Raw genomic sequence first — 24,999 nt, forward strand, 5'->3', positions numbered from 1 at the left:
CGCGTCAACTGAATGGAACGACCCGTATGCGGTAACTGTGCTGTAGATCGCTGGGATGCGTGAGAAGTGGGTTTCCCTTCACGCCGTTAAAAAAAAAAAAAAAAGATAATCTGATGGTGACTTAGAAAATATGTTTGGCAACCCCAGGAAACGCACAAAAAAAATAAACTACTTTCGACCAACGGATTTTTTGATTCAACTGCAGTCATGAGGAGTTTGCCCGACTGACCATCATCGGAGATTTAAATCGTTGGTGAGGTCAAAGGACAGAAATAACACGCCCCTGATGTACGATTGGGAACATTTTCCCCACGCATAACGAAGCTCCACTGACCCATTTAATGAGGGCGGGGGGGGGGGCTTGGAGGGGGGCCGTGAAGAGGGGATAAAGTCGGCGATGATGTTAAGACCTCGCTGAGGGGGCATGGCGAGCTTAAAGCACAAGCAAACAGGGACGGGTACAGTTGGGAAAGTTTGTTTCTCTCGACTCCGGAAGTCAGCTGGAGGGAGCATTCGCTGGCGCAAAATGCCGACCGAGGAAGAACGGGAAAAGTTGGCCCACGTCATCAGGCGGTGGAACAACAACAGACTGGACTTGTTTGAAATAAGCGAACCGGACACGGTAAGTAAGCTGCAATGACCAAAATCAGTGCCCGCCGCCTGCTCGATTTGACACCTCTGGCCTGGTTACGATCCCCCAAAAAACAGGCGTTAAATTGTATGATGGCTAAAGTTGAAAAGCAGAGTTTTGTCATCGGTCATCTGGCATGACTCCATCTTGTGACTGGCTCCGAGTCAGCTCTTATATCGTTCACAATTGCAGAAAAAAGATGATACGTCTCGATTTTTGGTTTCTGGCATTTCAAAAATTTGAACAGATCTGTTCTCCCTCTTGTCTCTCGTGTTGTCTCCTACTACAATAACCCCCAGTCATGGTTACGAAAACTGCGCGGGTTCAGTTTTCCCAAAACCAGACACCACAATACGTCTCCGTGTTGATAAATCAGATTGCATGTGCTAACTTACTCGATTTGCATCAAGCTCTCCCAGTATGATGAAAAAGCAAATGAAGGCCACCTCAATTTTGCCCTTTTGGCAGATGAAATCCTGGGCGCACCCTTTGAGTCGATCAGTTTCCACGTCTGTTTTGGTGCCCGATCAAATTTACTCCCTTTGAAAACTCAAGTCCTCTGTGTTTTCACCTTGACCATTGACAACAGCTTAAGCCAGGTGTTGTTTCTTTGCCGTTGTTAGAATCTGGTGTTTCAGGGTGTGATGCGCTTCTACTTCGAAGATCGTGCCGGGGGAAACGTTGCTACCAAGTGCCTGCGTTTTTGCAGCGACGCTTCAACCACCGAGGTGGTCGAAACTCTGGCCGAGAAATTCCGGCCCGATATGAAAATGCTCAGCACTTGCCATTCCTTGTACGAGATCCACGGCAATAAAGGTGAGACGCCGAGTCCAAAAGCGGCACCGCTCCGATTCCTTACAATTTCTGCTTTCTCTGTCCATGCGCAAAACAAGAACGTCAACTGGATCCAGACGAGAGACCTTTGGTGGTTCAGTTAAACTGGAACTCGGACAACCGAGAAGGACGGTTCGTGCTTAAGCAAAGCAAGGAGACGCCCGGGGTATCATCTGCCTTATGCGATCTTCAAGAGAACATTTTAATATCATTGTGAAATGTCAAAATCTTATGTGATCAATAAAGGAGAGCGGTCACAACAAGGAAAAGGGGGGCGTGATCCAGACCTTCAAGAGGACGCTGTCGAGAAAAGACAAGAAGAACAGAAACAAAGGGGCTGACGAGCCTGCAGGGGACGAGAACAGGTTAAAAAAAACAAAAACAAACAAAAAAGACATCTGACTGCAATTAAATTAATGAGAAGACCCCTTACTTGTCCAAACAAATATCTAGGGCGAGTGAAAACCCAGCGAATGGCAACCCAGAAACACCAGGACGGTGCACGGGAGCGAAAAGGCAAGGAGAGTGGCAGGCGGACACAAGTAAGTCATCTGTCGACATACTTGTAAAGGACGGCGGCTTCGGGTTCTTGCTTTGAGATTGATGACATGAATATGAAATTGCACAGGCGGTCCTCAGCCGGACTCCTTCGATCAGCTTGGTTTACCGCTTGGAATTCAACTCTGCGATCACTGTGAGTACAACTGCAGGGCAGAGGTGTAAGACCAAGTTCAAATACCCGTTTTTTGAAAACGGATTCCCGTACTTTTGGCTCCTTTGCCAACATAACTTTCTGACTTATTTTTTAAATGCACGAATGACGACACATGAAAAAATATGGAAAGAGGGAGAGGTAAAGTCAACCACGGTTTGAGATCCAGATGAATTAACTGACATCTTGGATACTTTTAAGGCAGAAAAAAAAAAACATACAGCAGCGACACGGACGACGAACGTGAACCAAGAAAGCATTCGCGTCTTCTCATGTCCCCATGTGACCTTTCAGCCGAGGAGGCCTTCCTGACGGCAGTCATAAATTACTCCAACAGCTCCACGATTCACTTCAAGCTCTCGCCAGCGTATGCCCTCTACGCCGCGGGCCGCTTCGCGCTGCGACGTCCGGACGCGGCGACTGGCGGCGTAAGCTCTATCGTAGACAAAATGGTGGCTGTGACGAGCAAGGTCATCCAGGCAAGTCCAGAAGCATACTCTTGTCACGTAGAGTCTGCCCAGTGTCAGAGGCAGAGGTGGGGATGCAAATGAGGAATGGGGGGGGACGCCACAAAGACAGCATATTCTCTTCATCTTCCAGAGGCAGCAGGATATCGCCGGAGCTCTCGCCTTCTGGTTGGCTAACACTTCAGAGCTGCTCAACTTTTTCAAACATGACAAGGACCTCAGCGGGCTCACGCGACAAAGTCAGTTGGATCTGTCGCACCTCGTGCACAAAGCTTACAGGTAAAGGCGCTCTTGACTCTTGGCACGGACTTGAATTAAAATCCATCTACAGTGGTGCCTCGAGTTACGAACGTCTCTTCATACGAAATGTTCAACTTATGAAACGCCTCAACAGGACAATATTGCCTCTTGTTATGAAAAGAAATTTCAAGATACAAAAGGTAAATATACAGGATGGGCTGCTGCTACTCACAGCTCAGAGTTTCCTGAAGGCAACATACTTGTAGCTGCTCTGCCATTGGCTATGACCAAGCATCTTGCTGGCGTCCCATTGGCTTAGAGTGTGTCTGTGTGTGTAGATAGATCTGTGTCTATACAGCGTCCTCATCATTCGCCCTTCGGGCTATGAGGGGTTCCGATCGTTTTAAGTAAATGTGAAAAGTGACAAGAAAAGGTGTTCACCAGTCCAGCGATCGCTCACTATGCTAATGTTTGCCTTGGACATTTTTGAGGTATCGTTAAAATCCGACAAAAGCAAACGTCCTTGGATCAGTTCTTGACAAAACGCCAGGCAAAAACCACTTCTGAGAGAGAACATGAACGGGCCAAAAACGATGAGGACGCAGTTAAAAGCGAAATGACCATCATTTTTATTCTTTACTCTATTGTCTTTCGCATGATGCACAACTCTCATTTATTGTGCAATAATCTAATTGGAACATGTATTTGTTACATGTTTAGATGCATTTTTATGCTTTTGAAAACATTGATGTCTGAATTTTGGGGGTGCGCTTGGAACGGATTAGGGCATTTACATGGAAAACGCGTCTCTGCTTACGAAAATTTCAAGTTAAGAAATTTCTTCCAGAACCAATTAATTTCGTAAGTAGAGGTACCACTGCGTTTACTTTTGGATTCCGTGTGTTTGTATCACTCCAGCCACCTGATTCAGTGCATCCAGATTGAGCTCAGCAAGAATCTGCCGACCTTTTTGATCGATCCCGAGCAACATGGTCCTCTTCCTGCCGGGACAGGTAAAAACATCCCGCAGCGGACAACACGAAGCACAATTACCTCAGCCTTACCAAAAGGTCTCCCGTTTGCCTCGCTATTGTGACAGAGATGGTGCTGAACACCTTGATGAACAGCATGTCACTGTTGCGCCGCTACCAGGTCAACCCGGCCCTCGCCATCCAGCTCTTCTCCCAGCTCTTCCACTTCATCAGCACCTGGCTCTTCAACCGTCTCGTCAACCCTGACACCAGCACCCCGGGCCTGCGCTCCCACTATTGGGGGGCGGCTCTCCGCCAGAGGTTGACCGGCATAGAGGCCTGGGCGGAGAGGCAGGGCCTGGAGCTGGCGGCCGACTGCCATCTGGGACGCGTCATCCAGGTCGGTCGGGTTTCGCATCACAGCAAACAGGATACGACCCCAAACGTTCATAACAGTACACCCGTCAAATGTTTTATTTCTTTTCAAACAGGCAACGATGCTCCTGACCATGAATAAATACACCACAGAAGATGTGAAAGAGATCCAGAACAGCTGCTTCAAGCTGAATTCCTTGCAGCTGCAGGCTTTGCTAAGCGGATACTTTTACGCCCCCAATGAGCCTCACATCCCAGCGGTAAGGCAAGGCGGGGTAGGGCGGGGTTCACTTTATGATGTGACGTGCCCACTATCTTGCTGCAGGAATTGATCACTGCTGCGGTCATGGCCGCAGAGGCCTCGGCGGACAATCTGATTCGGCAGGAAGGCCGAGACGTACAGCTGGAGGAGAACCTAGACCTCCACCTGCCCTTCCTGCTGCCAGATGGCGGCTACTCCTGCGACAGCATGAGAGGAACCCCTCCCGGATTTCGGGAGTTCCTGGAGCCCATTTGCCAGAGAGGTAATGGACAAGGAAAGATTTGAATCGTACGAAATCAAACCACCAGCGTTGTGTGATGCTTCCCTCGTAGGTCTCTGCTATCTAACCTCCCAGCAGAACCCGAAAGGAGATTGGACCGTCTTCTTCAATGAACCAGGAACTCCATACTTGGTATACATGATGCAAGACAAAAACTGACTCTTAAGGCTATTTCTGAGCCTTTAAGGGGTGTGGCCTAATGAGTGACATCAGGAGCTGGAGACGCCCTTGCGAGTGTTGGCATTTTGACGCTATGTCGGGTTCAGTGAAGGACTGAACTCCATTTCCTTTTCCCCCTTGCTCAAATGACGGTGTGTCCGAAGCTCAAATGTCGCTAAAACAATGAGACAAAAAAAGTGTATTTATCGACCAAGGCGCAGCTTGGAACTTGAAAAACGAATTAGCTGGGGCATTCTGAAGTCAAGATACTACCGGATGATTTTTTTTTTTCTCTCATCATCAGGACAACCAGAAAGAGCCACAGACCGTTACGATCACCCTGAAGAAACCTCTCAACAGTGGCATGGGGGTCAGCATTGTGGCTGCCAAGGTAACCGTGGCAACCCTGACACAAAAGACCCAAACACGTTCTCACAAAAACGCCACCGCTATCTCGCCAAATGTCTGATCTGATTAGCATCCTCGATGTAATTATGCCTCAGGGAGCGGGCCAAGACCACCTTGGGATTTACATCAAGTCAATCGTCAAGGGAGGCCCAGCTGAGATGGTGGGTTGAGGAAAAACCCCCCAAGTCATTCCATTGGGGGTTTATGAAACGGTTCCAATTTTTACAGAATGGACTGTTGACGGCGGGGGACCAGCTGCTCAGCGTGGACGGTCAAAACCTCCTCGGTCTCAGTCAGGAAAGGTAGCTACCCAGCTGACCCCAAACCCACAAAGGCTAGACGGACATTTTTGATATTGTATCCGTTTAGGGCGGCGGCGATCATGATGCAAACCGGGCCTATTTTGACCTTAAAAGTGGCCAAGTTTGGCGCCAGCTTCAATGGCCTCGGTGCTCTGTTGGGCGATCCCGCCCCTCCTAAGACTGCAGGTAGAAACCGTCCACAAAGCTGATCTGTTTGAAAATTCTGACGATCACTTTCTCTTCCCGAAGCGGGTGATAACAGCCACGTCGCAGCAAGCCGGAAGGAAATTCCTCTGTACGCTGTGGAGGAGCTTGCTCAACCGGAGCAGTCGGGGTTTCGGCACGGCCGCCGCGGGGAAAAGAAAGCGCAGATCATGCAGAGGAACAGGCAATTTTATCGCTCCAACCCCAACATGGCCGGTGTGTGACGTCCATTCTGATTTTTGCGATGAAATACACCAAAGGGGCGTCACATGAACAACTGCGATATTTTTAGTATTTGATTTATTTTTCTTGCCTACTCTGAAAGATTTTGCCCTCGAGGATGGGGATGAGCTCGCCAACCGAGACGTGCGGGGGAACAAGTCACTTTCCAACCTTTCCACCGATGTACGATGAAGCACCCGAAAGATTCATTTGGCACCGATTGTTTCGAGATGTCACACAGGGACACCCTTTTTGTTTGTTGGCAGACATTTCATCGAGAATATTTGACGCTCCCGACTCCGAAATATCAGGACAAGAACACATCCGCATCCGGTCGACCGCAGCAAATGTTTCAGGTGTCTCTGAGGCCTTTGGGAGGACCGAATGCTGTTCACAAAAGGAGCTTGATGGTAAAAAATCATCACTCATTTCATTGCTCTGGGCCGTACTGGCAATCTGCGTCGACTTCGCCGCAGCTCTTTAACATTGCACACCATGTCGGTACTCGGACAAAAATGAAGCAGCGCAAACAAGATGAAGGAGGCTTAACGCAGCAGTAAAGAATGACGATCTGTGCTTTGTTTGTCATAAAAATACACTCTCTTCTCCTCCCCTTTCCAGCGTCAAGCGGTTTCACAGGAGAACTTGTGCGTGGACACGGGAGGCCCCCTGCTGGACACAAGTCAGATTATCTGGCAGGGCCGAGGTGCCAAGCAAAACTACCACTCGCACCTTCCCGTTCGCCCGAGCGTCTCCAACCAAAACCTCCTCGTTGACAACTGCTGTCCGGACAAAGGGCAGCAAGGGAGCCGCGCGGGAATCTGGAGGACCCCCTTTTCACAACAGCCCACGCCGACACCTTCCATCCAACCCGTCCGCATCGACATCCCCGTGACCAGGCCGCTCGCTTCTCACGCCAATCCTCCTCTCACCACATTTCAACATCGTTCCCGTCTTGTGGCACTGAGGTCCGGTAGTACCCTTCAAATAAACGGACACTCGGATCAAAGGAGTCCGAAACCGCCCGTCAACTACTACGCATGTCCGATTCCCGCTGATCAGAAGCTGCCTCGACCTTCGCGGCTATCCCAGCAACATGCGGCAAAACCTCAAGTGAGCATCACTCCCACAAAGCACGTTTCCTTTCAAGAACCACTGAGCCAGCAGAAGCATGGCGCTTGTCCGGCGGAGCCAAAAGACTTCCGGGAACCGAACGAGACGCCGAAGCCGAGAGAGGACGAACTCCTGGAGCAGGAGGTAAAGGCGCTTCAGGCCAAGGAGGAACTCGGCGCCAAGGAGACGGAGCGACTTGGCAGACTGAGCCTGGAGTGGCAGTTTCAGAAGAGGCTGCGAGAGATCCAGCAAAGGGGCGAGGACGAGGATGAGGACGATGACGACTTGGACATGATGGTGATGATACGAGAGTTGGAGAAAAGAGCTCAGGTAATGTAAATGTTACTCCAAAGAGAGTTACTGCCATTGGTTCCGCTCATTCTAATCTCAGTTATGTTAAAACGCTTACATGACTTTTTTTTTTTTCTTTTTCGCCAAGATCTAAAATGACTAAAGATCACATTGACCCACAAATATTTTTCATGTACATAAGAAACAAACGAGAAGGTGCAACATTGGAGTAATTCTTGGTGTCTTTGATTTTTTTTTCTGTGTTGCTTTCAATACGTTTGGTGCAAAAAAAAAAAGGTGTCCTATGTACAAAATAACGGTTTGTTTTATAGAAAACGAAAAGCCCAACGGAGAAAGCAACAAATGACGATTTGAAAGCAGAGACCAAAAGTCTTGCCGTCCCAAAAGATGAGAAAACAGGTACTTTGTTGGTGGAATATTGATCCTGTTTGACACTTTGTGCTTGTTTATCACTCAGTATTTTATTGTCCTTTCTATTTTTTTTTTTTTTTTGGGTTGTGGGGGGCAGATTACATATCAAGTGGACGACTACAAGACAACACACCAGAGTGAGTCCGAAGAAAAAGTCATCATTATTGTTTTGTGACAGAGTGAACCACGTTAGCTTCTCCACTTTGCAAGCGATCCCTGAGAAGTTTGGGAAGTTTTGTTCCCATGGTGAAAAGTCTTTAACTTAATTTTTTTTTTTTTTTTTTAAAAACAGATAAATAAAAACTGTATTGATCCGCAGGTGCCGGGAAGACAAAGCGCGGCGGACGTCGGCTCCCGAGAAGCTACCGTTCAAGGAGCGTCAGCGTCTATTTTCTCTGGCATCCAGTGCATAAATGAAGGCTCAAATTTAGCAAAACTTGTTTTAAAAAAATTGCCCACACAAAGTTATGTCAAAACAAAGCTTTCGGGTTAGACCCTGACCGATCGTAAAACACTTATTATGGTACAACACTTGATTTTAGTGTCCTTGAACTTTCTTTTTGGCTCGATCGCATTTTAAAGTCTCAATTACAGACTCGAAATCATCAAGTATTTCATCTTGTACAACACTGTTGAAATCTCATACCATCTGTGAGCTGATTCTTTTGGAATCTACAGTCGCTTATGATAAAGCAATAAAAGTAGTGCTTTGCCGCCATCTTCTGGCATCTCTTGGTAATTAGAAAGCTTTTTCAGGGAATTGTCTCGATTACTCAAAAGATTTTCTCCAGTTCCCCACAAATAGCGGTAACGCTATCTACTTAATGCGTTGATAAAACTGTACCACTGCCTTTTCTTGGTCGTGGGTTTCGATGGAGCCCGAGCGCAGTCGGCGGATCTCGTTGATGGCGTCGATGCCGGCCATTTTCCTCGTCTTGACCAGGTAGCAGGCCAGCATGGTGCCCGTTCTTCCGTGGCCATGCATGCAGTGGACAGCCACTCCCTAGAAGGGGGGGGGGGGGTGACAAGCGTAAAAAAAATAAAAAAAAATCACAATAATTGGTGCCAAAGTCCAATACTCTTCACCTTTGGGCATTTTTATTTCATTAAAAAATGTGACTGAAACATCGAGGCGCTACTGAATTATGATTGGCTACACTTTGCTGTTCTGTTACCACAAGAACATGAAACTGATCAGGATTTACCAATGCAAAATGTCCCGTGGCAAAACAGACGGAACCAGAAACACGGCTAAACGAGACCCCTGGACGTCTCTGAAGTCTTGTACCTCTCCTTTGCTGTTGGCATCGTCCACAATGGCGAGGAATTTATCGATCTGAGACGGCGACGGTGGAGTGAAGTCGTTGATCTTGATGTGATGCAGCTGCAACTTAGGACATGTGTCGTAATTGGGCGGCTTGCACTCGCACAGGCACACCAGGTGTTGGATGCCCTGGTCCAGCAGATACTGGTACTCTGCCGTCATCCGGGGAAGGGCCAGCCCGGCCACTTTTCCTGGGTCCACCCATGAGAAATTTTTCGGCGGGGTGGAAGCCATTCTGAGGAGAACGCAAGGGAAATTAGTAGGTTCCAGGAAAGGAAGATGCGAGGGAACTTGGGGGATGTTTACGTGACACCGACATGGTTTTGAACCATTTTTAAACATTTGTTCTCAAGGGATGAGAAGCCATTGGCATATAAATAGTCAAAAGAACGCCTTTTTTTATGTTTTTGGCACGGTTAGCATAAATGTGACAATTGCAATTTGCAGAGATGAAAGTGGATTTTAACTGACTTACCAGGTTTGTCGACCTTTCTAATGTAGTCGGACAAAAAAATCTCCGTTCAAGTCCTTTTCCTTAAGCTATGACCACTTGAACTTGTTCCTAACACTCGCGTCTATTGCAGGTATGTCAGCTTGCTTGTCTACCTGTTTGAACATTGCGCTGGGGCCTTACCTGGCCGATCACGCATGAATTAGTTTACACAAAACGCTATTCAAACACTCGACTTTCAATGATTAATCTGCCTTTTGTGTGCACAGCTGCACCCTTTGTGACTTCCGTTCTCGACAACATTTCGAAATCTCCGAGATATGACGAGGACATGAGAATGCGAGGGGAGGGTGTGTTACTGTTAGTGAAAACGAAAGCAAAACAACAAAATCAAACGTTCGTTCAATGTTGTCAACTAATATCCGGATTAATTTGAGAGAATTTTTCGGAGGAATTTCATCACTGAATTTGACCCTTTTTATAGTAATTTGTTTTTAAGTTGCCAAAATATCATTGGCATGTAAAACACCTGAGAAAATAACGCTCATTGTACTGTGCTCCCTGTTCCATTCATAGTTTTTTTATGAGGGAGAAATATCCTCCGTTATTTGTGAAACACTTGCTTTTTTGGGGCTCTTACTGAAAACGCCTTAAGATTCCATGATAAGCAATAAAATCACTTTCTAATGGAACAGTGCTTTGTGGCATGTCGTGGCAAGCAACTATGTTCACGTGACAGAAGCAGCTTCGATTAGCCAAAGCTTTCTTTCAGGTACATTCTGCATAAATGAGACAAAGGCTCTGTGGTCCCACAAGTACCCGCAACCGTTTTTCCAACGTTTGTTTTCAGACTCCCAAATGCTGTTGTCATGTACGCCGAATGAAACAAATATTCACTTTATCCGTTATTTTCGGCAAAAATGCTGCAAGTGTAAATAAATTGGGCTTACTAAACGGTCACCGCAACGCTGAAAAAATGAGACTCGGGTACTTTGAACTCATTCCAAACATCGCGGACAAGCTCAGCAGCATCCAAACAGACACAGAAAACTCTCGCGAGAAATGAAGTCGAATTGAGTAGAAAAATCTGGAAGAGCTCCGCAAAAAACGTGATGCCACAACACGCTACACGCTAACGCGAAGGCTAACAGCAAGTGTCACATAACGGACCAGCGCAAACATGCAATCAATGACTTAAACTCACAGATTTTTAGAGCAAAAGCGGGCGAAGGTAAGACAGGCGGCGTCCTCTCGTCCCAAAATTTATGCAAACTGGACTTTCTGTGCGGACGTCAGTGGCTTGTTACGTAATTGCACGCTTGTAAAAGTCTGCCACACAGCGTGGTGGGGAGTAACGGAACAGCCGACTCAAGGTTCACCTTTGAACAGGGGCGGGCCATTTTAGGAGGGTATTTTTTTTTATTGAAAATGGCGGACATTACGCGAGCTGGCTGATCGATTACACACACACACACGCACAGGATTTCGAGTACAGCCTCATTCATTTATGTCGGGCATCTGACACGAACGTGGCATCAGATCGGTGGGACATCTGACTGGACCATCGGCTGTCAACTTTAAGTTACTTCTATTGCCATTTCGTATTCAGTTGTCAGGATGGCCGAGCGGTCTAAGGCGCTGCGTTCAGGTCGCAGTCTCCCCTGGAGGCGTGGGTTCGAATCCCACTTCTGACATTAGCTTTTTACATTCCGTCTTTAAATGTGTCAGTTTTGTGGTTACTGTATTCCTAATTACATAAGTGTGTTGCCAATTGGTAACCCGCAACTATTAATCTATCCACATGTAGTAGCCGTCACGTTCAAAAAGGTATATTTTTAGACGTTGGTGCAAGCTACCTTACCCCATACTGAAAGCTAAGGGAAAACACTTGTCGATGGGCAGCCGTCAAACTTTTAGAATTGGTCTCGATATTACGTGAAAAAACAACTGTTTTTATGAAAGCAAATATATTTGTGTTTTCATTTCTCCTTTATGTTCTTCTTTTTTATATTCTCTTTTGCAGTAATTTAAAAAAGAAATAAATAAACACTAAACTGACCACAGATCAGCTCTCTTGCCAACAGCGCTTGCTTACCTTTTCATGTCATCACAGGTCCTCGTCGATTAAACCGAAAAACTGTGTTCGTTAACTGTATAATTAATTTATCAAACAAACAAAAAGTCTAACCCGTAAAGAAAAACAATTTATTTAGTTCTTTAGTAATTGTATTGTTGTCATGTGAGCAACCGACCACCAGGGGACATTCACATTCTTTTTGTCCCGACAGCTAGCTAGCTTTTTTTTGTAGCTTTTATGGAATGAACCCAAATGAAGGGTACAGGTATATACATTATTAGGTCTTGTCTTTTTGCATTTTTTTGTATCGCACTTTCCAGGAGACCCAAAGAATGTTACTCTATTGTACAATGTTTTTTCGTATGTTTTAAACGTGGTTTCATTTTATTTTGCTATTTATTTCCTGTACGGTACAATTTTTTTTTTAAGCTTTGTACTATTTTAGTCACTTTTATTAGTCTAATAATGGATTTGTATTTCATATATTTCATTAATATATTGTTTCATTGAAATTGTTTTATATTTTGTTGTATTTTTCTGCTTTGTAATTGTAATGTTTTCTAAATGTTAGCACATTTAAGTATTTCTATAGGCATACAGCTTGTTTTATACGGTTACAAAAAGAAGCAGAAGACACCCACATTTTACGGCACATAACAGTTTTACTCGCGTATCGTTTTGTTTTTGTACAAAGAGTAGAAAGAACGTTTGCGTGACGGGAAAGGAGACAGACTTGATCACATTGTCGTTAAACAGATCGTCCCGTAGACGGAATTTTTTTGTTTGTTTGTTTCCCATAAACTTACTCTGCACTGTATGTCGAGAAGAAAATCACACCACCGAGTATTCCAAAACATCCCACTGAAAAGCTGTCGCTAACTTTATGGATGTTAAAAAATAGAAATTAAAAAAGAAACCACATAGAGTTATAGAAAGATATATCCGGGTAAGAGCAACCACTGAAATCATAGTTTCAACCGTCAGGTGGTATCTAGCGGAGGGAGAGAACGTTTAATTTGCAGTCCTACTGTGCGACAGTCAGTCACACTCGCTCACTCACTCACTCACACACAAGCACACGCGCACACCTCTAAACAAAAAACACAAAAAGTTAACTAGTTTTGCACACGTCACAGCCTGAAGAGTCGTCCATCATCACTCCGTTAGCATCATCATCAAAGCACCGACCCTCATCATGCTTCACCCCCGGAAAAAAAAGCCACCACAAACGCCTCTGATGCTTCTCATCCACAGATGAGATTCCTTAAGATTTCTACATCTTACCCCCGACCCCAACGTCCGCGTTCAAAACTTCGTGCATGGCGTCGGTGATGTCACCATTACTTATTTGTTGGTTTTTTTTTTTTACAAGATGGCGCAGAAGAACTTCTTCTCCCGGAAGGGGTTCTCTGAGGCGGGAACTGGCGAGAGCAGCGGGTCTTCTTTGGCGTGCGCTTCGCAGTAGGACATCAGGTCTGCCGCTGCTTTCGACACCTAAAATCACAAAACAAAACCTTGATGTCAAAATAAAAATCTATGTCCAAATGTTAAATCTTAACACAAAATATGTTGCTATTGGTTTTGAAAAAAAAGCAGGATATGGGACCATTATTGTTGCAAAACCATTTACAATATGCATTTTAATCCACAAATCTGTAAAAATAATTCAGGTAACATGAATCTAAAAATGCGTGACTAAAGTCACAAATGTGTTAGATGAATCTACAAAGACCCCACACGTGCCGCATGTTTCACATTCACTGAACGTCGCATTAGGCATTGTGATGTCATTTTCAGTCGACGGCAAGTGGTAGTACAAGACAAAATGGCCGCCCAATGAGCTGGACAAAGACTGGTGGATTTTTCTTCTTAATTCCGTGTTTAGACTCGTGGCGGCACATCAAGAATTTCCTTACTTGACTTCCTTTTTAACAAAACTCAAATATTTAATTAAAATACCTCCACATTTTAATGTAATCATTATTTTATTAAATGAGTGTAAAAAAATAAACACATATTTTATTAAATGAGTGAAAACAAAAAAAAAAAAAAATCACACTTCCCCAACTGGCCATATCACACGTTTGCCACTTGTTGCTAGGCAGAATTCCTCATGCTCCAGCATAGGCTAATGGGGAAGATGAAAACAATCACGCTCCGGTCACGGTCACGCCCACTCGCCTCACCTTTATCCTGTCGATGTTGGCCTCCATCTTCAGCTGCTCCACCAGCTTCCTGGCTTGTGCAATGCTGGCTGTGTTATTGCTCGCCATGGGCACGGTCTGCACGGTACAGAATGTGGTCACGTCAACCGGACCGTCGTACGTCGCGCGCTACACACCCACACTCGGTGTATTATCACACACATGCGGCCATTTTATTTATGGCCTCAGTTGCTAGGCAGCTGGGGGCGGCGGTGGCGGGGAGGTGGGCTGGGGGTGAATGAGGTGGGGAGCGGTACTGCTTTGTCCACAGCTCCATTTCACAGAGATCATTGCACAGAGAGTCATGCCAGGAATACGTACGGCCCGGTTGTGCACATATTTTATAAACGTGACACGGATCAATAAACACACGAGCTCATTCAGTATAATACAAAGAAATTACATATTTACACAGAAAGAAGCTTGACAAAAGCTAACATATAATGGACACTTTTTATGTCTTAATTAGCTGTCTGAAACTATTTTTTTTAATAGTTTATTTTATTAATAAATGTTTTGACTCTGCATGGCTCGCAAGCACATGATGTTGTGTGGACCCATCAGACACCACACAAAAATCAAGTGAAACTCTGACTTATTGCATGACATTGAGATCGGTCTGCGGGATATCTCGTTCGTGGGCTAGTATGACGTTTGCTCGCTAGCGCAATATGTTATTTGGACGTACACGTAACACAAAACCGAATGCTAGTATGACGTTAGCCCGTTATCTTGCTTTTTGCCTTATTTAACTGTTGTTGTTGCCTTTGTTTTAAAATATATTTTTTTAATTTTGTTGTGTTATTTGCTTTTTTTACTTTTCATTTTTGTGTTTTGTTGAATTTAGTTTCATAGCATCCAGCACGCTCGTGACCCTGGCATGCATAACTGGTTCAGATAATCAATGAATGGATTAATTTTGTTTCATTTACCTTTATTTAATTTATTTGTAGTGCTTTTTATTATCGTAGTATTTGTATCCACTACAGCAGCGGAGACAATTCCAATTTGCTTATTGCGGGAATAATAAAAGCTGTGTTAACTGATTTATTTATTATCATTCATTTATAATGGTAGTATGTGATTAGCTTTACTTCCACCCACTTGACTATTAATTGTTAAACTGGTTTTCCTGTCCGCAGATGCTCCCCAGCCTTAGAAGCTGGTGGACTAGCTGATAGTGGCGATAAAATAGCACACGGACCCCCGTGACCATATGCCAGCCCTCCCGCTGCCCGTTTTTCCCTTGAAGCGGGATGAATCCCAGTGGGCTTAAGACTGACCTCTGTTGGTGCATTGCGAGTGAACATTGATGGATCTCACACACAAACTTTCTCAGTAGGTCGATAAATATGCCACCCGTGGTATGAGTTGGTACATTTCAGTTTTCACACCCCTTTGACAGAAAAATAAAAAATAAATGCAGCACACAGTGACCCCATCTCTTTGTTGAGTTGAGACAAAGTTGGTTATTTGGAACGCCGTGCGCACACATTTGTGCCTCCCGGATGAAAATGGGGTCGAGGTTTCCTTCTCGAGCGTGATTGACGAGTCAAAGTCATCTTTTGTATCGAGGTTATTGTTTCACAACTCAGGGGAGACGTTGAAAAAGGGTTAGCGGATTGCTACCACGTTGCGCTTTCAGGTTTGTGGGGTGTCGGCACAAAATTAGGACTTTATTGTCCTTGTTAGTCTTAAAACGTCACATACTTTTGTGGGTCTACTCATGATAGACAGGCCTACGAAATTCCAAGTAAAACTGGCTTTGGCATCTGAATTTTCAAGACATTTGGTTTGGCTCTGACTTTGTGCATCTTAGTTATTGTTATGAGCTTTGTATCTTATGGCAAGTCATTAAATTTTGCTGACATGTTCTGCCTCCATGCAGTGATGAAATCGTTCACAATTAAGTGTCACACATCTGTCAAGTACACACGGTTCAAATTTAGTATCAAGTGGACAATATGTTTAGTCGTTGTCTGCCTTGGAAGGACATGTTGGAACTGTCCAAAATTCCCCCAAGATGGCCGCTTCAAACCAAAATGGCCGACTTCCTGTGTCTTTCCAGACACGGCTTCTTAAGATATTTTCTACTCTGGATACGCTTGCCCACCAAATTTCACACTGCCGAGTAAAACTGGCTTCAGGGGCTGAATTTAAAAAAAAAAAGGTCCAATATTTGGTAAGCACTATGATTTATCATTTCACAATGATAATTAGTAGGCGAGGAGAGCGCGTCATGGCTCAGATGACCATGCGTGTGTGTGCCAACAACTAAAGATCATCATAAAGGACAAAATGGACAACAGGTGGTCAATTCGTGCTCGTCTCCAGTCACCAATAATCGCAACCGTGCGACCGTTTGTTGGCAAAGAGAAGTTGGACTTTACCTCGTCTGCTCACGCCGCCGCGCTCCGCCTCAGTGTCTGCAGCTCAAATCAGCGAGTTGAGCTCGGCTCTCTCTGTAAGAAAGAAGGGGAAAAAAAAAACGTGAAAAGGTGTGCAATCGGCACCGGTACACAATAGCGACAGCCGCCACTTGCGCGTCTGATTTACACGAAATATGGGATGCGTTCTCAAAACAGCGTGCACGGATTTTAAAAAAGACCCTGTCTTATCGGAAACACTGGCAATCCGATATTTTGTCTTTTGGTTTGTGGGATTTCGTCCCTTTCCAGGAATTCCCTCTACATAGCCTCACCAAATGTGGCCATTTGTGGGCCACGCGCTTTAGGTTGCCCACCCCTGGTTTAAGTGGCTCATCCTCCCTTAGCCTTGCCTCGATGGCGTCATTGTCCGCGGACACGTGATGCTCACTGTCTGCTGCTTCTGAAAAATGGACCAATTACTCCGCATGAGCAGATCTGCAGAGGAAGGGAATTCCGGCTGTCGTAAATTCAGCACTGATGCGGCGCGGCAGAAAAGCATCCATTAGGGGGAAAAAAAAAAGAGAGAGGGGGAGAGAGAGAGAGAGAGAGAGAGAGAGAGAGAGAGAGAGAAATCTCACTCCTCAAAAGCGCCAAACAGCAAAATAAACTTTCCTCAGCGAGCAAACACAAACTCGTGTTCGGAGGAGGAGCATAAAATGTTGGGATTTAGCATATTTCTGCATAACTTGCCCAATGTTGACTCAGCAAACGCAAACGATAGAGACAATCGCCGGCAGTCACGTGAGCGCCAACTCGTGACTGTATCTGCTTGCGGGCATCCGTGCGTTAACCTCACAGGGAGTGGCCATGTGGAAAATGACATGCTAAACTGCTCTGATGTGCTTTTAGAAAGATATATATATATATATATATATATATATATAGATAGATAGATATATATATATATATATACTCTCAGAAAATATGTTTGTTTTTTTGTTTGTACTTTGTACTACATCATATATGTACATACATATACAGCTCCGCCCCCTGCTGTCGACTGAAATTACCATCAAAGTGGCCACGGGCTCGCTTTCGCATAACGTGAGCAATGCGAGCCCGGAGGCTCTCTGTTGTCAATTTCAGTCGACAGCAGGGGGGCGGTGCTGCCCTAAAATGTCCGCCTCCTCGGATGGCCGAAAACGGGTGGATGAACCCGCTTTTGTCTGTTTGTCATCATTGGTGTTTCTTTCCGTCACAAAGGAAAGGAACATGACAGTTTCAGGCTTGGGATGTGATTGGGGTGAGCCAACTGGCGCTGTTGTGAAGCATGTGTTGCGTGGGGCAGCGTCACTCACGCGTGTGATGACGTACCGGCGCCACAGGAGACTTTCCGCCAAGGAAAATGTAATTGCAGCCCCCATCGAGACTGCCAATCTGTTACTCTGATATCTAACTACTCTGTAGCCCGCCCCCGCCCGCTCGCCGATCCCCATCCTCCTTTTCAAGCTAATTATCTTGACGATATTTTTCCTCGTGTGTCGGAGAGAAATTAAGACCGTCGGTAGGCAGGGAGTGTCCTCTCGTCGTGCGGCATCACAGCATGGTAATTAAACATGTGTCCATCTGGACCCTGGAGGAAGAGTGATTAAGCTACCAGGGTCTACATAGAGAGACCCCCCCTACCCCATCCCACCACCCTCCGCTTCTCCCGCCCTGTCCCCCCCCCCCTTACCTATACTCAAAAATGGCCTGTTAAAGGTCACTGAGTTTTTCCCTTTCCCTTTCACTTGGGCTATCAGAGGCCTAATGTTAGCATCCAATCAAACAGCCGTTGCGGCTTCACACATTTCGATACCAGCCCCCATTTTGCCAGCTCCTTCAAAACAGAAAATTATGCTCTTTGATTGTTTATACACCGAATCGACCAAACAGAAGAATAGACTCCCTCTATGTCAGAAGGTGAAAATCCTCGAAATATAAATCATATTCAACATATATTTCCGGCGTACATAGTCTTAAAATATTGACTATTTTGAAGTGGAAATGAATTTCATGCACCCTGTAACCTGATCACATGATAAGCTGTCTGCTTGTAGTAACCGCTGTCCCTCAAAGGCTTAATACATCATTAATGTTATCATTGATTCTGTAAAGTTGATTTTATTTTTTTTTTTTGACAAATGGGACAAATGAGGGAAGATATTTAGAGGACCAAACATGTCATTATAACGCTACATTAGCTTGCGGCGTTGTTTTCTACGCATCATTTGTTCACGCCACTCCAGAGACTTCCACCTTGGAGTCCCCATGACATCGTCTGTCCACCATAAACCGCCTTCACACTTGGCGAAGGCAATGAAATAAATCCCGTTTTTGTTTTTGTTTTTTTTTTTCTTAAATGACCCTCAAGTAAATCAAGACTCGCAGTGGGCCCACCGCCACCCGTCATCATTCCATTAGCCCGGACATCTGCGACACCCTCAGCACGCCCTTGCCCATCCTGTCTTATACATTGTGGTGTTTGCGTGCATCTTGGAGGTTAATCTCGGCCCCAGAAGGATGGGTGGGGTGCGTCGAGTTGGTTGGGGCGGAGGGGTGTAGGACGCAATGGCCCAGGAAATGATGCATCTCCTCGGAGTCGAGGAGGCAGCAGGGAGGAGGCTTATTGCTCCAGGGAGCGCAACTGTGCTCTCTTATGTTTAGCAGATCAAACGCCGGCGTCCTGCTACGTCTTCTCTGTCGGAATCGAGGAGCGACAACCAAGCAAGAACAATCCTACAAGCGTGAAATGTTAGTTAAAAAAAAAAAAAATTGCCTCACGCTCCAAAAGGGTTAAAAAACCTTGAAATGTTGCGTTACGTAACAGCGCAGCGGTGAAGTGGGGTAGAAACAATGACAACGAGCAGCAACGACAGAGTGCCAGATGCAATTTGAGGGGTACTTTAATGTTTTCAAGGTGGCAAACACGCACTGGATGGTTTTGGGGATGTGAAAGATCCCCCCCTTTGCAGTTCTTAGGTTAAGAGCTAAGGTAGAAGTTGAAACTTTGTGGCTGCGAGTGCAGCGGAGATAAATATATGTCTCCTCTGGAACCAATCAGCCAGCCAAGAATAACAGTGTCAGACTGCTGGGCTGTTAACAATATGACAAACATCCGGCCTTGTTTAGATTGTGCTGAGAGTGCGGGGGGGGGGGGGGCTGTGCTGCGACTCTGGAGTCCTCAAAGGGATCTTTCTTTCAATTTTTGGCAGATGGGATGGTCATGGTCCGCGGAGACGCCGATTTGTGTTCTGACATATTTTGGACTAAAACTGGCCAACCAGAAACCAAATCACCATTCCTGGTTGATCGGAGAGAATCTTATTCTTGGCATGTTACTTGCTCAAGAACTTGTCGGTAAAGACTCGGCTTCAGGCCTGGAGGGGCCTACCGCCAGGAAAATTAGAAATGGTCATTTTTGAAGCTGCCCATTCACTTTGTGCCCTTGGACAAAGGCACTAAAACCCCCAGCCCCAATCTGGGGACACGTGTCCTAACCTAAGACTTTGAATTTAAAGATATGGGTCCAGAAAACCTGAGACAATTTCAGATATAAGGTCTTGAGAGCGCCGAGTCTCGAAGAAAAAAAATCCACGGACTCAACCTGGACAACTGAGACCATGAGACTGGCTTAACCCTTTCGGGGACAGCGGTGACTACAGTTGGACAGCTTATCGTGTTATCAGGTTACAGGGTTAATAGCATTCGGGACTAACTTTTTGCGGGGGGACTTGATAATATAGAATCTTAGATAACGTAAGAATTACTTTGTTCGTTGCTGAAGGACTCGTAGACTGATTTCAATCCACAGTCACAAGAGAAGAACTCAGGCCTGTCTCTGATTCCAAAGTGTCCTTGATTCCAAATCTTAACCCGAAGACCAAAAAGACTCCTGATCTGGACCTTACCTTGACAGCACCACTTGAAACAGTCCCAGAAACTCGAAGAAACATCCAAGATTTTTTTTTTTTAATCTGCTGACTCTTCTTGATCTTGTCCTGGAAAAGTAAAATACGTCTGAGGTGACAAGGACTTAGACCGGGACTTTCAGATCGTCACACAGCGAAGGACTTGCCTCCTTTGACACTCAAAGAAATCGTCAGAAGACGTCATTGGTTTGTTAGAACTTTTTGTTTAAAGGTCCTTGAAAAGACTCCAGTAGACTCAAGGGTTGGCCCTGAATCCAAACGTAGTCACAACCCAGAGGGGTCGATCTTTCAGTCATCTCGGTTCCATCAAGCCTCATCTACAGATGTCTTAGCTAGTCCTCGAAGTATAGATACCTCAGATTCTGAACTCCAGTTCAATTCAGAAGTGACATGCATATACTCTAACCTTGACAACGCTACCGTTACATTGCTTTCGATTTACAAATCTGAGACCCGAACAAACATCCAATTTTTTTAGTTGATAAGAACAAATGAGACATGGTTGGTCAATCGTTTTGGTGGACTCAGTTCCATCAAGACTCGTCTACTTGCGTCTTCACATCGATACAAAAACAGGCGATCTTCATTGTCTGTAAAGTCAATCTGGTCAGATTGAATTCATTCCCAAACTGAGACTTTGCATTGGACCACTGGAAATTTGGTCTGAAGTTCTGGTTCGGCTCCTGACTGCTTTACGACTCAGAGAAACAGCTTATGTTTTAGTCTACCAGACCAACTGAGACGTGGTTGGTTGGTTTTGTTTTATGGCCTTGGTTCAATCAAGCCTCCTCTACGTCGATCCTAACTTGACCTGGATGCTAAAAGTTCTGAGAATCTGAAATTCTTTACTGCTCGTAGACTTGAAACTTACAGCCACCTCGGAACAACTCGACCTCTGAGAAACGGGCCAGGCAAGAAACATTCTGTCTTGTAGGTCATGACTTTGACAGTCGAAAGGATTTCCTGATAGAAGACTTGAGACTTTCCGACAGACCGAACTACTTCAAGACCTGAATAAACATCCGTTCTTTTTGTCTCGAAGGACAGCTACGACTCGGTTGGTTGGCGCCGAGAAGTCATTTAGTCGACTCACTTCGAGGACTTATCGATGTACTGTCGGTCTTTGGATTCCGAACTCCGTCCTGCTTGTGTGCCAAAGCTTATCAAAAGCAAAAATCAACAAATGTCAGGAGTAAACAAGTGTGGCGAGTGCAACGGGAAAAAAAAAAAGGTTGGAGTCTTTAGCTCAACGTCATCCTTCCAAGCCTATTAGCCCAGAGGCCGTTTACACCCCCTTGACAAACCCGCTTTTTCTGTTGAAACCCGGATCGCACACAAACCAGCAGCTCAGCCGGCGGGATCGTCGATTCCCTTCACGATTCCCTCATCATCTCGGTCCTGTTCGCGGCTCCGATGTTTTGCAACACTTGTTAACCTCTGCTGTTTTGTCTTGGTGGTCTCGGTGGCCTTGAGAAACGAAATGCTAAATGGGCCGGGATACGCGGGGCAAAAACCACAAGAGATGGCGCAAAATCACGACGGTGCCTTTGTGCTGCGTACAATTTCCTTGGGTATGCTTTATGACAAAACAGACCCTTCCCCCCCCATCTTCCCCCGTCCTCCTCTGACCACGACATGACACTCGAGGAAGGAAAATGCTCCGGAATGATCAGAGCTTTACCCCTGCCCACCATAACACCCACTTTTCATCCTTGACTTCCATCCAACAGAGGGAATTTTTCTTTGGGGGGGGGGGGGGATTCCTGATGTGAACCCGTCAGCATCATCACAATCAATCAAGCCAGAGCACACCCCGTGGCATGCCATGGTTTCAGTGAAAATAGTCAAACAAAAACAACAAACACCCCCCACCCAAAAAAAAAATAATAATTACCTTTTTTTTTTCAACGCGTCTACCCGACGTGGCAGCAAAACACATCCAGTCAAGGCGGAGACGAGCTTACATCCACGCTGTCCTGCTCTTCCCTGCTCTCCCTGGCTGAGATCCTCGCTGCCTCCCTCTCCTCGCCTGCCGCTCCCACAGTCTCCACCCTCCAGCCAGGCTGCAAGAAGATACCCCCCACACCCCCACCCTTACCTCCGCCTCCTCCTCTTCGCCCTTCCTCTCTTCCTCCCCTCTCTGTCTGCTATCACCAGCATGCTCTGTCCATCCTGAGATCAGTCATGTCAACTAAATATTTGTCGGACACCCTCCCTCCTCCCGGTGATATATAACCACCTACGTATGGAAGTATAAATACCGGAACAAGCAGGAAATAGCACATTTACAGTGCAATCATGGAACTCAAATTAGCTTTAGACCATTTATTTTTAAGATTACAGTCATGAAAGAAGAGCTGGAAAGTGTTTTGGGATCATAGTTGATGGTGTATTTATAGTTGAAACGATAAAACATTGGTAGTTATAAACATTTTTTTTACTGGACATGCTTTTCGTTGAACAGGATTTTTATTTGCCAGTTTCCCACAGGCTAACACCCCCCGATTTTCAACAAAGCAGATCCAATCAAAAGTTTCGTCAAAAATAAATCAATAAATAAATAAAAATTTTAAAAATTCTGTGTGAGTAGTAAGAGGCACTAAATCTCATCCTAAAATCCTCCTTCCTGGATAAAGTTGCTGAAAGTGAAATGTGTGAACTGGTTCCTGGAATTAAAATGTTTCCCTCTTCAACAGGGTCTTCTTTCCACGTTTATATCCTCGTTTGTTTAAAAATTGGGCGAGGGACGGGGGGTGGGGTCAGGAGTTGAAAAAAAAAATACATTTGAATGTCAATGAATATGTCATTGACATCAATCATATGCGGGTTTCCGCTAAATGTGGCCTGCTCCCGATTCACCGCGAATAGTGGTAGCCCACTGTACATATTATTGTACTTCCTATAAGATGTATGCCACATTGGCCTCTCTCTCCCCTGGCGCTGTGCACAGCTGTACACGAAATCAGTCATGCTCCATCCAGGGCTGTCGCCATGGCAACACAGAGAGGGGAAATCCATTCTCTGAATCTCCCAGAGTCGTCACTGACGACAACACAGACCCCCCGCCCCCCACTCTTTTGTCGACTTGAATTAGCTGGAGCCTTGTTTTGTGTCTTCACATTCAAAACCAGGCTTTAGCACCTCCATCAAATGGAATTAGTTCATTATGACTGCACTGTACAGTGTGTGTGTGTCTGTGTGTGTGTGTGTGTGTGTGTGTGTAGCAGTATTAGGTGACTGTGTGATTGTGCAGCATAGCTCAATCCCACGAAGCATAGGGGCAGGACAGCAGCTGCCTGCATGGATGGATGGATGGATGGATGGGGGGGCTTTGGAGGGGGGGTCCAGATGGTCACAAATCACAAATGATGAAATCCAAGCATCCTCTCCTCTCCAATAAACATGTGTAAGCAATGCTTATACGGTGGCACCATTTCTTCGTTACGCAATTTTCATCAAGAAAAGCGGCACTGTATTGTATAAAAATTCACCCAAGAAAAAAAAATGAAAAAATAAATTGGTTTTATAAAGCATAACTACTGACTTAAGGGAAGACTGCCTAGCTTAATGCTAATTAACGATGACCATCGACATACGTGGCGGTGTTATAACCCTTTAAGCAACGGATAATGTGTTGCCTTAACAGTTGATTAAGGGGCCGGGGGGGCTGAGGTAGGGTTGGGGAGGTTGGAGTGACGGAAACACCTGCCTAAGTAATTTTGCTGCCGATGAATGGTGGGTGCTCTTCCCTCAGGTGAATAAGCAGGGCTGTTGCCCCTTCGCACCACTCCATCTATTTGCAAGTGCTACCACACTTCGCAAACTGTTAGTAAGGATTGCTAACAGTTGATTAAGGTGCCAGGGGGGGGGCTGAGGTCGGGTTGGGGAGGTCGCAGTGACGGAAACACCGGCCTAAGTAATTTTGCTGCCGACGACATGGTGGGTGCTCTTCCCTCAGGTGAATAAGCAGGGCTGTTGCCCCTTCGCACCACTCCATCTATTTGCAAGTGCTACCACACTTCGCAGAGTCTTTTTTTGCCTCTGATAAATCATCCCAGAATTAGAAAAAAAAATTCTGCGGTCCACGCACACACACACAATGGTCCTTCTGAAGCTCCCAGCTGCGGGGTCAAGATCCACGCTTCATTACACGTGGATTAGCGACACGTCAGAAAAATAGGCTAATTAACCAAAACATTTGCGCTAACACCACGCTAAGATAAAGATGATCCTTCGATAATAAAACATAATAATCAGATTACACATCCCTGAACAAATCACTGGAGCCATCTACGACAGGGATTGTATATAACACTAGTGATACGTGGGCTCCCTCTAGTGGTTAGTGAAACAAATCAATGGTACAGTGTAATTTGCAGTGTCTTAAAATTTTCTTTCGATAAAGAACAATAGATTTGTTAAGTACAGTTTATAGCAGTCCTCCGGGTTGATATAGTAGCAACTGAAACTTCAATATCCCATTTTTCATTTATGGATTATTTTTGTACGGCAGGAAATTGGCGGGGATGCAAAAGACAACACTGCCACCTGCTGGACGAGATGACTCGGCACAAAGGAGAACACTGCAAGCTGAGGGCAGCGCACTAATTTATGAAAACAAATACATACATACACACACACACACACATATATATATATACACACACACATATATATACATATATATATACACACACACA

General features: G+C 45.4%; 3 protein-coding genes and 1 non-coding gene across 8 annotated transcripts; 2 read left to right on the top strand and 2 right to left on the bottom strand.

Annotated features, from left to right (window-relative positions):
• Positions 1-357: 357 nt before the first annotated feature.
• On the top strand, positions 358-7,920 carry afdnb (afadin, adherens junction formation factor b). The gene is given in 22 exon segments (XM_019872394.1): positions 358-622; positions 1,255-1,447; positions 1,525-1,631; positions 1,712-1,830; positions 1,919-2,007; positions 2,094-2,159; positions 2,472-2,686; positions 2,688-2,923; positions 3,803-3,897; positions 3,984-4,255; positions 4,347-4,490; positions 4,556-4,754; positions 4,825-4,904; positions 5,236-5,322; positions 5,435-5,500; positions 5,568-5,641; positions 5,709-5,827; positions 5,891-6,061; positions 6,171-6,250; positions 6,334-6,477; positions 6,689-7,510; positions 7,804-7,920. Coding segments are annotated over 22 exon segments (3,585 nt in total). The 5' UTR covers positions 358-526; the 3' UTR covers positions 7,915-7,920.
• Positions 7,921-7,991: 71 nt separating this feature from the next.
• dusp23b (dual specificity phosphatase 23b) lies at positions 7,992-11,018 on the bottom strand. Of its 3 annotated transcripts, none has more exons than XM_019872387.1 (3): positions 10,883-11,018; positions 9,192-9,462; positions 7,992-8,906 (listed from the first exon to the last, which is right to left on the bottom strand). In XM_019872387.1, exons 2-3 carry the CDS (start codon positions 9,459-9,461, stop codon positions 8,721-8,723), a joined length of 456 nt encoding a protein of 151 aa, XP_019727946.1. In that variant the 5' UTR covers position 9,462; positions 10,883-11,018; the 3' UTR covers positions 7,992-8,720. The 3 variants fall into 3 exon arrangements, with proteins under 3 accessions (XP_019727946.1, XP_019727948.1, XP_019727947.1); XM_019872389.1 differs by lacking the exon at positions 10,883-11,018 and adding an exon at positions 10,629-10,712; XM_019872388.1 differs by lacking the exon at positions 10,883-11,018 and adding an exon at positions 9,703-9,759.
• A 271-nt stretch (positions 11,019-11,289) lies between these two features.
• Positions 11,290-11,372, top strand: trnal-cag (transfer RNA leucine (anticodon CAG)). The gene has a single exon. It is a non-coding gene; the product is annotated as a tRNA-Leu (tRNA).
• Positions 11,373-12,397: 1,025 nt separating this feature from the next.
• On the bottom strand, positions 12,398-22,347 carry gng2 (guanine nucleotide binding protein (G protein), gamma 2). 3 transcript variants are annotated; one of them, XM_019872391.1, is made up of 5 exons: positions 22,194-22,347; positions 20,279-20,368; positions 16,350-16,421; positions 13,942-14,037; positions 12,398-13,249 (listed from the first exon to the last, which is right to left on the bottom strand). In XM_019872391.1, the coding sequence occupies exons 4-5, from the start codon at positions 14,026-14,028 to the stop codon at positions 13,121-13,123; spliced, it is 216 nt and encodes a 71-aa protein (XP_019727950.1). In that variant the 5' UTR covers positions 14,029-14,037; positions 16,350-16,421; positions 20,279-20,368; positions 22,194-22,347; the 3' UTR covers positions 12,398-13,120. The 3 variants fall into 3 exon arrangements, with proteins under 3 accessions (XP_019727950.1, XP_019727951.1, XP_019727952.1); XM_019872392.1 differs by lacking the exon at positions 22,194-22,347 and adding an exon at positions 21,393-21,602; XM_019872393.1 differs by lacking the exons at positions 20,279-20,368; positions 22,194-22,347 and adding an exon at positions 16,661-16,864.
• Between the last annotated feature and the right edge of the window lie 2,652 nt (positions 22,348-24,999).

Source organism: Hippocampus comes, unplaced genomic scaffold (genome assembly GCF_001891065.2).
Source record: "Hippocampus comes isolate QL1 unplaced genomic scaffold, H_comes_QL1_v1.1 scaffold92, whole genome shotgun sequence".
NCBI classification, from domain to species: domain Eukaryota; kingdom Metazoa; phylum Chordata; class Actinopteri; order Syngnathiformes; family Syngnathidae; genus Hippocampus; species Hippocampus comes.